Source organism: Osmia bicornis, chromosome 1 (assembly GCF_907164935.1).
Source record: "Osmia bicornis bicornis chromosome 1, iOsmBic2.1, whole genome shotgun sequence".
Lineage (NCBI taxonomy): Eukaryota > Metazoa > Arthropoda > Insecta > Hymenoptera > Megachilidae > Osmia > Osmia bicornis.
The window spans coordinates 16,735,786-16,751,892 of record NC_060216.1 but is presented as its reverse complement, the minus strand read 5'-3'; the positions used below and the strand labels follow the sequence as shown (position 1 = coordinate 16,751,892).

Here is a 16,107-nt window from a genome sequence, read left to right as displayed (position 1 = left end):
AGCTGTGTCGTCTTACGATGTCATGCGTGTCGGTCCCATAGAATCGAGCACCAATCATTCAGCTATAATTCACAGCAGGTCTCGCGCGTACAACGATTTGGTATCTCGCCGTGGTTTGTTTCGTAAAGGGGTCACAGGTCGGCAAATATTTTATTATCATCTCGTTAGTGCATCGTCGTTAGGGAGAGAAAACGCACCGTGAAATATTCAGCAGAACAGAGACCGTAGCCTGCGGATAACGCGCTGACAACGTCAGGCATAAACGATACATGGTGTCCCTTGACCCCTCGCTGTCTGCTTTTGTAACGGTGGATAATCAAAATGATCCGTTGCAAATTTTCAAAACGATTCGTGCATATTCGATCCAGCTTCGAATATTATGGACATCTTAAAAGGTAGCTCGCAGTGACTTCTTAAGAACCAAGGTTCTCTAGCTTCTAATTGTGATACTCAAGAAAATTTGTATTCTTCCAAAGAATAGTACAAGATATAATGGAAGGAAAAGTGTGATCTTGAAATTATGGGTCAAGGTCAGATTTGATGGATGGTTTATTTATCTAACAAATCTCCACGCGGAATCACTTTTGAAAGGCACGTCAAACCATTTTGTACTATTTAACAGTTACTTCCAATGGCTTTCGCTTCGAGTATACCGAGGTCTGGATGAAGGGTGCTCGGAACAAAGTTATTCATAATACTGAAAGGTCAGTAGGTAGTTCCTTTTAAAATTGCCGGCTCGTTGTGGCACGGATCGAAGCAACGAGCAACACTTTCATTGGTTTTCTGCCAGCCAGCAGCAGTGACTTGTTGATACTTGAAGCCTCTCGATGGGATGAGGAGGAACAGGGTTGACAGAGGCCGACCAGGTTTTCCACGAGCTTCAGCCAGCCTCGTGATCGAATATCGACGTTTCAATAGATCACCCTAAGTCGACTACCGACGCGCATTGAATATTTATGACTTCTGTTATTGATAGTCGGTCTGCTCCCTCTTATGCGTGTGCTTGAATCGTGATGAGAGTTGAACGAAACATTGCAGGTAATTTCACTCGCCACAATTTCGTGCAACTTCTTCTCTCTCTACCATATTGCATGAAAATTTTTTGTCATTTTCAAACTTCGATACAGGCAAGTGGGACAATCACACGGTTCAGGTTTAATTTTAATTGAAATTTTTCTTCAAACTCTCCTTGTATTATATGTATGTATAATGGAAATCTGAAATCTCGAAATTCACCTTAAAAAGAAAATGGTTTTTACTCTCATAATATTTGCCTCTCCAAACAGTGTAGTAACTTCCCTCTACTAAGCTTTCTCGCATGCCTCTGAGAAATACAAATATTTGCATATTTCCACTTAACTATTCCATCCCGCAGAAGCAGAATTTATGTAACAGCAGTTGTACTATATTTTGTAATTTCATATCTTTATATAAAATTGTTTTTTCAACAATCGTCCCAGGAAAATTGCTCGTCCTTCGTGTCTCACGTGTCTGATGACCGCCATGACAGTTTGCATCTTACCAAACTAACCTAACCTTATTTGTTTTCTGTTAGACATGGAGTTTTGATGAAAAATTTGTTAAACAATTTTTCATTTCATACTATCAAACTATCTAAGAAGGTAGAATGTTGCGTTAAACGCGAGCAAAGTGAAGAGGAAATTTCATTTTCTCTAACCTAACCTAACCTAACCTAACCTAACCTAACCTAACCTAATCTAACCTAACTCAGGTTAGATGACGGCAAGGCTCGAGTTTAAGAGGATACGCACACCGAGTCGTAATATTTGCAGGGAGTATCGGTGTATCCCAATTTCCGGAAGCCTCGCGAAGTAATTATGCTTTCATCAAGCTCCCCTAGCAATCGGTGACAATTAAACTCGGTACACAGCCCTCCATTATTCTCGTACGGGGCACGAACTAAGGACGGTTTCGTGGTGAAGTTTGACAGTACGACGAGTTTAAACTACGTTTAACTCGCCTCATGAGTTACCTACCCCTTCGTCGCTTCCTCCATTGTCTGACGTGGGTTATATGTATACGCGTTCGATTCGTTGTTCGCGGTAACGGGGACGCGATAAAACTTTGGCTGTAACTAAACCTCATCACCATCAGGTGAAGCTGCGTCGTTTGATAGAGAAAAATTGACCTTGACCTGAAAACTGAAGGTGAAATTTTTTCCTCGTTGCAAGATGGTAGATAGGACAATACATATATAGGCTTTCAATCCTATGGTTGATTTACAAATTCTGGCATCCGGAAATCTTTTCATCCCCTCGACGAATACTACAAGATACAATTGAAGAAAAGAGGCCTGACCCTGAATTTCATGGTCAAGGTTACTTTAAAATGTTATTTTCTCATAAATCCCCACATGGAATCACCGTGTAAATTCCACAACAATTAATTTTCCAACTTCCTATACGTAAGTAATAAACCAAGTTGAAAATGTGAGCTAGTGAAGCGAACTTCTAACAAGTCGCTGACCTACTAGCCAGCATGAATGCTTAAACAGTATACCATCTGCAAGGATTAATCTAAAAGATGAAAGGACAGGTTCAAAGCGTTCCATAGAAGAACAACAGGATGCAATAAAGGGACGATTGGAATGTTCGATTAGCATTTAGGCAACGACTTCATTTTACTACCTAATCGCGAGTAAATAACATCGAGGAGCGTAGGAAAACGTACGTTGAAACGGTAACGGTATTGTAAACGGTCGTGGAATTTCAGAATTGTGGCGATATCGATTGCGTTCGAGCTTAATCCGGCCAGGCAGGAAGTTCGTTGGTGCGGACAACCAATTCGGATACAAAACGGTTGGACGTTTCTATCGATCGAATGCCGGGCTTCACAGCTTTCTACAGACGTAAAACTTCGTCACTCTGTCAATAACGGTGACTTTTGATTGCTGGAACGTTGAACGTTGAACGTTGAACGTTGAACATTCGATAGGGGATGAATTCGATGCAGTCTATTGTCCTGTTCCCTCGATACACGTCCTGTTTTTGTCCCGCCAATGCGATTCATTCCGAATGAAAATTTTCCAAAGAAAGAAATGGCCCAGAATTGTTTCTTGCCGAGCCCTAATCCATGCTTTTACAAGGCAGCCTGTACGATGGCCAGGGCAAATGGGAATGTAAAACGCGAAAAGAATGCTTGGAAACGTGCCATAATTCGAGGGCCGACGTGTAGCCTGGTTAAATCGAGGAGGGGCAAAAAAGATAAAAATTGTGGCAAACCGATGCCAAGAGGCGCGAGAAGAAATGGCGCGAAATCAACTATGATTTCTAGTGGAGTAGATTTTTCTACACACGTGGATAACCATATCGTGGAAGCATGGCTGGATGCCTCCATCCTGGTCGTTTAAACCCCGGATGGTTGTCATAGCAACAGGCATACCCCAAAATTCTCTGTCCCTCTTAACACCGTCTTTCTCTCTATCTATAGCTTCGCCCCTGTTCAGCGTCGCCGCTTGCTGTCTCTATTGGGTTAGGGTATATTCTTACGTGACATTCAAAGTCACAACTTTTAGCTGTCGCGAGATTTTTCTTATTGTTAGCAGATTTATTTTTAAAGAATAAAGGATAAATGTATAATAATTCTGCTCTTCTTCGATCAAAAGAGCTCGAAGTGTCTTCATCTCTTTCAACTTGCTCTTTTCCTTTCAATCTGCTGACTTTCGACCTTAGTCATTAAAGAGACGCTGAAGCTCATTTAGCCTCAATCTTGTTCTTCGATCCTTACCCTTCGATGGAGGACTGTTCACAGCTGTACACCTCGAGGATCTTAATGAATCATGGAACTACCTTGAATGAAATGTAAATATCCTAGGTACAAGTTGTTAATAACAATTTAGTATGATCTCTGGTAATTGTTATATTATAGCAGGCGGAGTTGTAGTTTATTCATGAGCGTGGAACAATAAACGGTCCGAAATTTCTCGTTAAATAAGCAATCGAGACTCGTTCGGGTGGATACTTATGAAAGTTTCAAGGGACGATTAAAACCGGACACGTCCGAAATTACTTTCCCTTCCCATAATTACACACCGCGGCTAAGTATTGATTACCGATACCGCAACCGAACACTTTCACGAGTCTCGAAAAACTCGGCCGCGAGATTTCGTTCCCCTTCCAAGTAAACCATCGCTATTAAAATAACCTCCGGTGTAAATAACATTTTTCAGGCCTATGAAAATTTCAAAATTATATTATACAACGTTATATTTTTTTTTTTTTCATTATCTAACGTTTTAAAGTGATATTACGATATTTATTATTAGCGTTTGAATTTTTATTATGGTAATAATAACAAATTTATCAAAAATTTTCTAAACTTTCAAAATTATACCATAGAAATCATTATTTACACTTAAGAAAGAAAATAAAATATCTTGAAACAGTAATAGTCATTGATAGCGTTTCAATTTTCGCGCTAGTGACTGAAACGCGTCTGCGCATGCACGAGCGTCATGCTGCAGAGGCAGGGTAATGGCGTCCTTAAATCCTTTGTTCATTTTCACACCTCAGACATTTCGAATTGAAAAGAAAAATATTAAATAGGTTAATTGCCTTTCTGACTTTATTTTATGTAAATATTTGCATGATAAATCACACTGTAATAATCATATCTGACTTTTGATTGAATATTATTGGTGCAAACAACAATGGTAATGTGGGATTAAGTTCCACCCATCGTTTCCTCGCAACAATGCCGAAATAATCGGATATTCGAAGTTTATTCACAGCATCCCAGTTAACATGAAATTATTGTCGAACAACGTTGGACCTACTTCAAGGAATATTAAGAACGACCTAATTACAGTTAAGAGCAGAAGCATTATGTCAACGTCGCTTCTCAATAGGACTTAAGTTCGACGTGGACGTCTCTTATCTGGCTGAGGAGACTTTTAATTTTTTCAACAATGTGGCAAACGTGTATTGACAAATTCCATGATAGATGGAGGTCAAAGTTGATGGTGCGAGTAATTTCGTGGTAGGACGATCAGCCAAGTGCTACTTCCGTTTCCGCTAGAATAACTTCGTTACCCTGCGAGCGTCAAAGTAGCCTGGAAAATTGAGTTTCTAGAAATGCAGCTACAAGAAAAAGAAGTAAAACGTATCGCGCTGGACGGAGCGACGTCTTTTCTATCCGCGCTACCATACCGTGTCCCTCATTGTTGCTATGACGACGATATCGAGGGAGGATGAAGAACTAACGTTTCCCTTGAGCACCAGCAGAAAGATTCTCGAAAATATTTCGTATCAGCAAAAGCGAACCGTTTCCCTTTCATCGATCGTGCTTCTTCTCGTAAGCTTCACTATACATTTCTCTGAAAGCCACTTTTAATCATTTTTCTGGAGAAACTATGAGGTCAATAGGAAATCTTATATGGAAATAGTTTTGAATTTTCTATTTTCTATATGTTTAAAGGCTTCCTTCAGAAGGAACCGCTGCGGGGCGGCTATGTAACCCTTTCCATTTCCGAAACTTTCAATTAATTTCCATAAATATCTGTTATTAAAGGTACACTCACAACTACAAAGACTTGAAGGTAGACTAAAGGTGATTTGGAACAATGGCTGCAATAATCAAAGGCAATTGATGAAAGCAAACAAGAGCTCTTAATCGTATACTTTGGAAAGGGCTTTAATAAAGCTGAAAGTACTAAGTAGTAGTGCTTCAAAGCAGTTCAATCATTTTAAAACTGAGTAAACGACTGAAAGCAATTATTAATTCTAAAATGATGGACGTGTGATTCCTACAAAATCTACACAATTATCTTTGACCCATCCTTTAATTATACCAAGTTTAAAAGTGTTGCCTTCAAACAATAAAAAACAATTGTACGAGTTGCCTTTGAATGAAAAATAGGAAAAATAGGAAAAATATTTTTCAAACGCTTCGGTATCGTCGAAGGTGTGCTCGTCACTTGTATCATGGATGCACGACATTATTCGCTCGACAGGGTAGATAGGTTACGCCATCGTGTATTCGATCCAAGCATATTTTTCCTGTACTCATGCTAGCAGAGTTGCGTACACGATTACAGGGACATGTTTTCAATCCGTACTCTTGATATATGTCATTTCCTGCCATTTTTTACGATGCTATTCGTTTAAAAGATTCACTTTACTTTAGAGGCTACAAAGAACTGGCATTGGGGTAACTAAGTATGGGCCAGAATGAGATTATATGTATAAGGCTTGCAAGAGTCTGGTTTCAACTGTGTATCTAATATTAAAATAAAATCATTAATTATTATTTCGAATAAAAAAGTATGAAATTCATGATCGTCTTAAAATCACTTTTATCACTTTTCAATCATTCTATCTAACAATAAGAAATAAAATATGAGAAAAGATTTGAAACTTATATCTCGAATCCTATCATTCATTCGTAATCGCGTGCAACAGTTTACAAGAAAACTTTACAAGCAAACTATTTGACAAGCAACAGACACGAAAGAATACTCGGCGCAAGACTGTTTTATTCTTTTGAAACGTTTCCTACGAACGTTACTTTGCTCTTTAAAGTGCTCCTCCCTCTTCAAACAAGACGCGAAACGAGATTTCTTCTTGTACGGAATTTTGATGAGTCTTTTTTCGCAAATATGCAAGGTTGCGAACCTTTTCTTCCATCTTTCGCGTTAATTCTTCACTCTCGAAAATAAAATACTTTTTGTCACTACAGATTTTCATGCGATACGCTTTACAAAGGTTTTACAAAATTCTCATTCGTTCATTTAGTTTCGTCTTTCAATAAAAGTTATTATTGCTAAAGTATGAAATAATTTGAAATAATTTGAAATAATTTGAAATAATTTAAATGTTATAATTTCGAAAGGGGTTCGAAATCTTCCAAAATGAACAGCTATTTACTTGCAAGAATCTTTTGCGTTGCATAACATTAAACATTTAATAACGTACGTTAATGAAAGGCTATTTTTATCATAATCAATATCAAGCATGAATATAAAATCAATCTTCAATATCTCCCTTTGATATCACCTATAAATATTCAGTTCCGATCGGCTGAATGTTCTACGGTGTTAACAAGCATGCAACCACGTTTATGTACACTATTTAAACGAAATATGTACTGGTGGTTAAGGATAAAAAATATTTTCAGGAAAACATTTGCATTTAAATAATCAAGGAGACGTTTGCTTGTAATAAATGAATTTGTAAGCTTCTGCTCTTTCTATTAATACTTTGGCTGCCAATATTCAATTGGAAATTAATTTCCAATTCTTTTCTTTTATTATAAAATAATATAACTTTTGCATGTCGTTTATGTTATTCTGCTTCGACCAATGGTATTTGTGTACAATTTAGTAAAATGTTGTCAATAATGGGAAGAAATTTTTTCAACTTTAACACCGGGAGAAGCAACGATTGCTGAGCAAATGATGCTTTAGCGAACGTATCGAAAGGGGTAAAGGGGAACGAGGCAAGTAGGTGGCGGCGGAGTGGAGGAAAAAGGAAAACAAAAAAAGAAAGGAAAGAAAAAAAAATATTTCACTGGCTGCGACGGGAAAGTAATCGAGGCAATTTCGTTCTCCTCGCAACTGCAGCTGCTCCGTGTATTTCCCCTTTTCGCACGCCTCTAAAGAAAACGCTTTACCCGCCTCTGGAGGGTAATTGCTATCTACGGACGGTGAACCTTGTCGCATAATTACTCGCCGCTTAATCCCGCGTCGCTCTTTTTTTTTTTCTTCTTCCATCACTGCTGATATACTTCTCGCTTTGGCGTCTGGTTGCGCGTACACCCGTCAAACCTTTCCGTGTTGTGTAACAATCGATCGATATGCACGGTTTGTTTAACACTTATTTTGACGGTGGTCAAAGAAGATCGTTATTACAGGACGGTTATTACCACGATATGCCTATATTACGGGACCGTTCTCATCGTTTAGCGATCAATAGAGTGTTGAAAGATTGATACGCAGGCAAGAATCGATGAAAATATCAATTACGAATGATAAAATAGTAAAAAAAAATAAGAGGATTTGTCTTTTCCTCGTCTTTTCTTCGAATCTTCTCGCATTCTACGGCACAGCTTATTGACCCTCCTGAACAGAAACTAGTATCGCCGCTTAAACGTAGAAATACGACAAATCGTTCCCGTGAATCTAATAAAATTTCAAGGAAAAAGTCTCCAGCTCGTCCCGTTTCGTTTCAATTTAAACGAGAGTTAGTCAGCCGGGTATAAATCAGCCTCCCTATTGCGATTCACCGATCAGAAACGGCGTTGTAGCTGGAGAATAGTTCACGGTCGATCGGTCCAAGAACTTTCATTTATAATCATCCATTTAGAAGCCGTGTTTCCATGGTGTTCGGGGATTTCACGATTGAACGATGACAATTCCTTAGTGTGGGAAGGAAGCAAAAAATATGGCAGCGCGAAACGTACATTGCCAAACCATTGGGCAAGTGATAATCGATCTTGCTGAAAATCGATGGTAGCTTAGAATACTCGTACATAATCTCTCTAAAAATATCTTTTCGCTAAAACAGTTGTTACAAAATTAATTACTCTAACCTGAATCCGAACTCATACGTTATTCGAAAGGATTAAATCGTACGCGAGAATGGAATGTAGATTCACCAAAGTAAGAAGAACTAACTCGGTCAATAATTAAAACGTTATTTACTTTTCCTGACTCGAAAACTCATTCCCTGCTGGAAATTGTGAAGGGTGCGGACGAAGCGAAATTATTTGAACTTTTTCTCCCCTCCTCGTGATGGAAAAAGAACTAACCTGCATCGTTTCACATTCTCGTTTCTGTGATGCGAAGACGAATTTCCACCGACTAGAATAGATTTTTCTTTTACTTTCAACTAATGTTAAATTAATTGTAGAAAAAAACTTTCGATCAAAATTAACAGAGAAATGTTAATTCAATTAATTTTTACAAAACAGGAGGGTGCTCGGAGACGGGACAAGTGGCGGCTGGCGTTAGGGTCGGCTGCTGGGGTAGCAAAAGGTAGAGAAACAAGGGTAGATCCATGGTTAGCGAGGGGAGAAGTCTTTATGAAAGGGGGTGGAAAGTACAGAGGGACTAAGCGACAGAAGGGTGTCGTTCTGACACACTGCTCCACATTCCAGCAACAAGCCTACCACCCCTTCTCACCCTTCCTCATCCCTCCAATGTTTTACCCTTGTAGGGCAGTTCGATTCAAGCGACGATTATCGATGTGTGAATAGAGCAAGTGATAAAATAGCGCTGGCATTTAGGGTAACTACGTGTAAGAAGAACAATTTAATTAAGAAAGGAATGGTTAGGGAAAAAATGTTTATCAAAGTTTTGCTACTTGACAAGTATTAGGCGAGGCGTGGGTCGAGTGCTTTTACCGTTCGTTGCAGCCTCTCGCAGGATTTCGATCTAGCCTGGTCCTAAAGTAGACTAAATCGAGGGAAAATGCTAGGAGTAACGATGCTATCCTTATTGGGTCAACCGGTATATGCGCATCAAGGTTTAAGAGGGCGTGGATATCGGAGGCAGCCTTGGCTACTCAAATCACAGAGGCTTACAGTCTCTTAGGTAAACACTTTGGCCACCGGTTTTCAATGTAACCCTCTCCATCGATCGACCACCATTTTGATCGTTATCAGCCAACGGCACAGGCTGAAGACAATAGATAAGGGTATATTGACGACGACCTTGGGCGGCACTTGCGTTGTAAATAATTTTCTTTTGACGACCTTAGTCTGGCATTTCTTTTTACCCTTCAAGCTCCAGCGATTTTACGATTTTACGATTTTACGATTTTACGATTTTACGATTTTACGATTTTACGATTTTCCTCCGTAACCCATTGCTCCCATGATCAAATCGTTGAGTTTAATCATCCAGTCTCCTTCGTTATTAATTTTCACTATTTACCTTAATTCTACAAGAAATTATAGGAAGGCAAGGGAAGCGTAATTAGCAATCTACTCGTGTCTGTCGCGCATATAGGGGATTGCAAAGTCATGGCGAACATGAAGGAAGTTTGCAGGTAACAGGCAACAGATGTTGCTATCCATAATGCTGTTATTATAGAAGAGGCAATTTACCGTGAATACATGTCGTCTACTTGAAATCCCTGTCACATGGGACGAGATTGAACGTGATTTTGAAGAAGAATACGGAAGTTTAATCATCATAAAAGCACCCTGAGTTGAATTTCCAGAAAATTTAAAAAACAGACTCTCTAGTACTAGCACCTTTAGATTGTAGGTTATCTCAAGATTCTTGGCCCTCGCCCTCCCTTGTTCGCCGCGACCCGAGCATGATTCTTAAAGTCTAGCATCATTTAATGACACAAAACAACACTTATAGCGTGTCAACTTAAAATTTAACACTTTGAGAGCGGATATCGTTATAGAATGGTAATCTCTCTCTTTACCCGATGGCGTCATAAGACGTCACCCTGAAAAATCATTGATCTAATACTTATAAACGATAACGATCATGCGAAGATGGTTTAATGTGAACTTCAAAGGATGATGTTAGATATTTCTACGAATTCGTCGGTCTAACTGAATAAGCTTTGTAACAAGGAACGCGACCGTCTAGAGGCGGCACTTACTCATTCGCTGACGGATTGTTGGACAGGTAATTAGAGGAGCAACGCGTCGCCCGTGGGCCTAATTATAAAAGGTATCTTCCCTCTTCGTCAGCCTATTTCTGTCGCTCCCCTTTGCAACTTGAGGAGAACAAGGGGTAGAGAAAAAAAGGGTGTCCCATGGGGGGCAACCTGAGCGTCCAGATGCATGGCGCTCCTGACCGATTATGATGCATCGGTGTGGGTCAATACTGACCCAGTAGACTGTGTTACCATAAATCACCATTAAACGTGCTTTCTGACGTTATAAATGGCGGCGATTTAAATAAAAGGAGCAACCTTGAGCTGTGAAGCATTGAGGGTAGAACGAAGATGCCCTCTAACAGAGTGCTAGTGGAATTTCCAGCACCACGACAGATTATTAATCATTTCTAGGCTGGGCCAACACCCAAGGGAAACCATATGGAAAGCCATGTCCAAAAAGCTTTCCAATTAATTTGACGGTGAAACAATTACTTAAATTGAAAATGAAAATTGCGAAACATTTCTACTTTTCCAGAGAGGAGAATTTTACCACAGGTCTTGCATCGATTGCTGGGTTGATTTAATGGTGCAAGTCGTTTTCTGAATCAAATGGAACAGCTAGCCTCGCACGTACACGTGGCAAACAGAAAATAAACCTTCCTCTGGTACCTACATATCGTTCACTCTGTCAAACACGACGCGAAATCGTATAAATCCATGCAGCGCAAAACGCGCGGGGTGATACAGGGAATTTTGTACCAACGTTAAGTCAATTTTTGTTCTTTTTCCAGTTTTTTTTTTTTTTTTTTTTTTCTTCTTTTAACGAGAACAAGCAATTCGGTTGATCGAACCGTTGAATCGAGATTCATACACGTGTATATAATATTTCGTTTGTCGGCTGACTGCTCTAGCCATCGAGTTGTTTCATTTCTCTGCTGGGTATTGCTGTATTCCAAATCAGAACACGCTCAGACAGATAAACACGTGATCGATTCAATATATGTACTGTTCGCTGAACAGAATTTTTCCAAACTCCGTAGATGATTTTCTAGGACCATTATTTGGTTTAAATTAAACCCATCCGGGCACCAGATTCGCTATCTTCCTATGACATACGGACGTTAAAAGTGTTAATATATTTAAGACTCTTACAGGGAACGAATCAACATTCATTTGAATGATTTTCATCGAGATACTAAAATTTAATTGATCATCACGAACATTGTACGATATTGACCCAAGTTCCTTATCAAAGTTATTGAAGCTTGATTACTTGAGATTTCGGGCCGAGTAGTTAACGACTGAAAGCTAATCTACTGAAACTTGAGTGCTTCGGAGAATGTTAACTGACTAATCGTGTACCCACTTCAACGTGCTCTTCATGGATACACAACGATGCTTCGTCCCCTTTATAGCTTCCGTTCACTGAGTTTCCTAACAGAACGGAAGTTATAACAAACTGTATACACCTTATTCATAAATTCCTCTTCTCATCGTCAGTATAAGTTTGACAGAGATAGAAATTCACTAAAAGTTCCGAATTTTTTATGTCATCTTAGATTAATTAAATCATCATCTTACGTTCGAGCCTAGTTGCGTATATTTACACGTTTTCTTGCATCGCATTATGTATTAAAAGATTCGGAAGAGGTTGATGCCAACTTGAATAATGGTTCCTACCTATCTGACAGTAGTAAACTTGCCTCATTAGGCAGGAACGTATTAAAATAGAATATTTCTAAAGAAATGTGTACCCATCTTATCGGAAATGATGGAATACATTTTTAGAACACCTAGCGTAAGAGTGACGAGTGTCTTTTTGCATTGCATTAGCAATAGACTCGAAACAGGTTCATAACTGGGCCGATATTGATTCGTAGAAAATGCACGCCCCATCGTATCGCTGTAAAACGTATATACGCGTGTGTACGGGCATTAACTGAAAGGAGTAACGCTCGAGAGGCTTACGAGCGAGAGATTTCACCAAGAGGAAAAATGTTTTTCCGTTCTGCGTCGGTAAGTCTTGTCGGCTTAACCCTGTCGCCTCTCTCATTCTCTCTTCGCGTTAGCTCTCGCACTCCTATATTCTCACACAATGTACATTCCGGCAGCTGTTTTAGTTCTTCGACAGATTGGCGAAACGTAGAATTTCTGTCAAGGCTAGTCCAGCTGGCCCCGCTGAGAAATGAGTATCGGTATCTCTTCCTGGTCCGCGCTCTAACCAGGATAAATAATTGAGAAACAGCTATCGGTCGCGGTAAAACCTTTAAAATGAAAAAATACGCGCTTGTCTCGGCCAGTTTTGCCGGGAAGCTTTCCACGCTATGCCAGGAGTATAACTCACGATCGCGAACAGTAGGGGTGTAGACACCACCACCACCACCACCCCCCCCCCCCCCCCCCCTAGAAAATCTGGTCCCTTCGAGGGGATATTTCAACGGAAGCATGGCGATAAATCGGATGACTTATTATCGACTGTAATCTCCCAACTGGAGGGAAGATATGTGCGAGCTTCGACCTTCGAAAGCACATTCTTCAACGACTAAAATGGTATTGCCGTGTAATAACGTTTCCTTTGTGTATTTTTATTTTCGATGAAGGATTTATCGATGGAAGAATGTATACGAGTGCATTAGGAAGCGAATAAAGTATCTTGAGGATACCTTAATATTCAAACGAAATTATTGAAAAACAAATTTCAGAAATTTTTCTTAAGAGGATGGAGATTTTTCCATGAACAAAATTAAAAGATTTAACTTAATAAAGGGAATATTTTTTAAAAGGCAGAATCGTCGACAATTTTAATGATTCCAAGTAGTAATACATTATGAAACCTATTTACATGAAATAATGATGAAGAATACTGGGTGTTTGCCTGCACCAAACATTTTTCCACTCCATTAACCATGCTCCTTATACTCCTAGCTCGATATTCGGTATCCCATTAAATCTGTCCTTAGTTTCCGTCGCGAATTTCCTAGGATCACGTTTTATCGACAATCGTTCATCCTGCGGGTGCCATGATGAGTTGAATTTCGCGAGAACTGCACCAGAATCACTGGAAGACTGTCGACCATTGCTCGTCGAGGGAAAGATAGACCATTGAAATTTTATGAACACGCGATATCGCGTTATCGAACTTTTAGCGGCTGATAACATATCAAAATACATATGTATATAGAATCAGTGAAGTCTATTGCTTTTTGGACCGATCGAAGACTACCGTCTTCGTTTCAGGAGAAATTTACGTTCGATCGAATGAATGCGTACATACGAAAGAAGTAGATGGAGTTGGGAATAGCTTTGAAAGCGAGTGCCGATAAGCTTCGCGCACCTCTAATTAAGGTTCACTTTGGATTTCCACTTTACAAGGTGGTAACCGCTATTCGGAAACTGTGAACGAGGTCGCAAGATTTCTATCCTTTTCAAAAACTTTTCTAATAATTTTGAAGAAGAAATTTAAAGGTAATCTAACCCGAGCCCCAAAGGAAGGGTATCACACCTAGCCAGGTTCAATTGAAGGAGAAGCCTTGAGAACTTACCTTGAGGTAGGACGGTGAGCAAAAGGACTATTTGGAGACCAGCGCTGACCATACAAAGCTTTATTCGCATCTGTGTCAGAGCTCTCGTCTGATTCGCCATCGCGAATGAATTCTGCAGACTTGCCATCTCCTATTGGCAAAAGGCTTTCGGTATTCTGTTCACTTCACTGTTTACGTGTCACCGTCACGAACGGTTACCCGTCAATTCGCTTCTATCACTGACTCGAAACATCATAATCACTCGTACGTACACATACAACCATCATCACTATGCACGATAAGAGGTGTGGAACTTTCTTCCAGTCCAATGACAGACGGCTAGAGTTCTAGGTCCTCTCGGTCGTTCAGCATTCTAGGAAACTCCTGCAAATAATTATTATACCGTGTCAAACTGCTCCAGACGCTATTGTACTACTTGCTAACGTTTCCTAGACTTTGATTCGTTTCATAGAAATTCGAGGGAGGGATTTTTTGAAACGAAAGGGTCAAAGTTCGTGACCACCAATGGGTTCAACTGGATATTAGAGAATAGAACGACTTAAAATGACTTAAATTGTAAATAGTCTATCTTCAAAATTGGACCAAATGATTTGAGATTCATTTTGAGAAATTTATTGAGGTTTCTCCCCAGTGGCCAATGACTCCTAAGAAATTATCATCAACACGTGTTCCCATCATCATTGTTTCGAATTATCGTAGCAGTTTGAAAAGTCCGAAAATGTAAGCAAATTTCTTCGTGAAAAGCTAACAATTCCTCCTAACGTACCTACAATTGTTTCCGGCATCAGCCGCCTGCCACCATTTATCAATAGCACGCCAACCCCCTATCCTGGCGTTGTTTAGAAAAGGCTCGTTGTTATCCAGCTCGGCGTATACAAAGGGAGAAAAAGTTTCACGAGTTTCTTTTTTGCTAGACACTCGATTCACAGGTGTTAGGTATTCCTTTCACTGTCAGAGACACAAGCACATCTTCGAGGTTTGACGAGGAAGCGAGGCAAATTATTATTAGAGAGCAGCCGGCCAGCCACAGTGTTGCTTCGACGAGCAACGCTTCTCATGAGATTATCATAGACGCGATTGTATCCGAAGAAGGCTGCTACTATGCTATCGCGATTGTTGGACGCAGCACGAGCCTGCGTTGGTAGCCTGTTCGGCCTCGTGCATCATCTTCTTCGTCCCACTACCGTCCACCGCACCCTCCATCCTTTCGTGTATTAGCACCACCTCTCCTTTCGCTTCCTCCTACTTCACCGGAGCGCAACACGGTGCTTGCCCGTATCTAGGCAACTTGGCCAAGCGTGCTGCTCCCTATCTACGTGAAATCCACTTCGTTTAACCTTTCTCGTACGCGACAAGGTAGTAGCATCGTTCTCGGTGGACAGCATCCCTATTCGATGTCCATGGTGGGCTTGGACAGAGGGAGTTCAACGACGTTCCGGCAACGTTGTTCGCGTTTTCCCGCACAAGGCACGAGTAGCCGACATATCGCACCCACCGGTCGCTACGTGGCAGAGTCAGGCCGGTGTCCGACCAGATGATCCTTCGATGACGATGATGCACTGTGACACGCGCGGGTCTGCAAGCAGACGTAGGCGACTCGCGGTAGACTGAGACAGCGGTCGAGAAAAAGGCGAAGCGGACAGAAGTGAGGCGTGTGCGCGGATAGAGCCAAAGGGGCAACAGCTAGGTAGACAGAGTGAGGGGTAACTCCAAGGAGAAGGACGGAGAGGCCGTGATTGTAGGAGAAAGAGAGAGAGAGAGAGAGTGTGTGTGTGTGTGTGTGTGTGTGTGTATGGTAGAGAGAGAACGTTAGTGGGCGAGTGAAAAAGCGAGAGAGAGAGAGAGAGAGAGAGAGAGAGAAAAGGGGGACGGGAGGGAGAAAACCACCTCGTTCTGTGATCGGGTATCCAAACGGAACTGAAAGTACCCTGAAATAGGAGGCGGTCGGGGGTCGTGTAAGAGCTGCCGGTCGAGCTCTCTCGCGA

The 16,107-nt window shown here is 40.6% G+C and overlaps 1 protein-coding gene across 6 annotated transcripts in view; it reads right to left on the bottom strand.

Moving 5' to 3' along the window:
• LOC114871907 (neuronal acetylcholine receptor subunit alpha-7) overlaps nucleotides 1-16,107 on the bottom strand; it is a 114,677-nt gene extending 98,570 nt beyond the window's left edge. For 3 of the 6 annotated variants that reach the window (XM_029178486.2, XM_029178484.2, XM_029178485.2), the window contains exons 1-2: nucleotides 14,889-16,107; nucleotides 14,123-14,485 (exon numbers count right to left, since the gene is read on the bottom strand). In XM_029178486.2, coding sequence (XP_029034319.1) covers nucleotides 14,123-14,249 — 127 coding nt within the window. In that variant the 5' untranslated portion in view covers nucleotides 14,250-14,485; nucleotides 14,889-16,107. The remainder of the gene's footprint in view (nucleotides 1-14,122; nucleotides 14,486-14,888) is intronic. The other 3 variants (XM_029178480.2, XM_029178483.2, XM_029178481.2) reach the window with 2 other exon arrangements.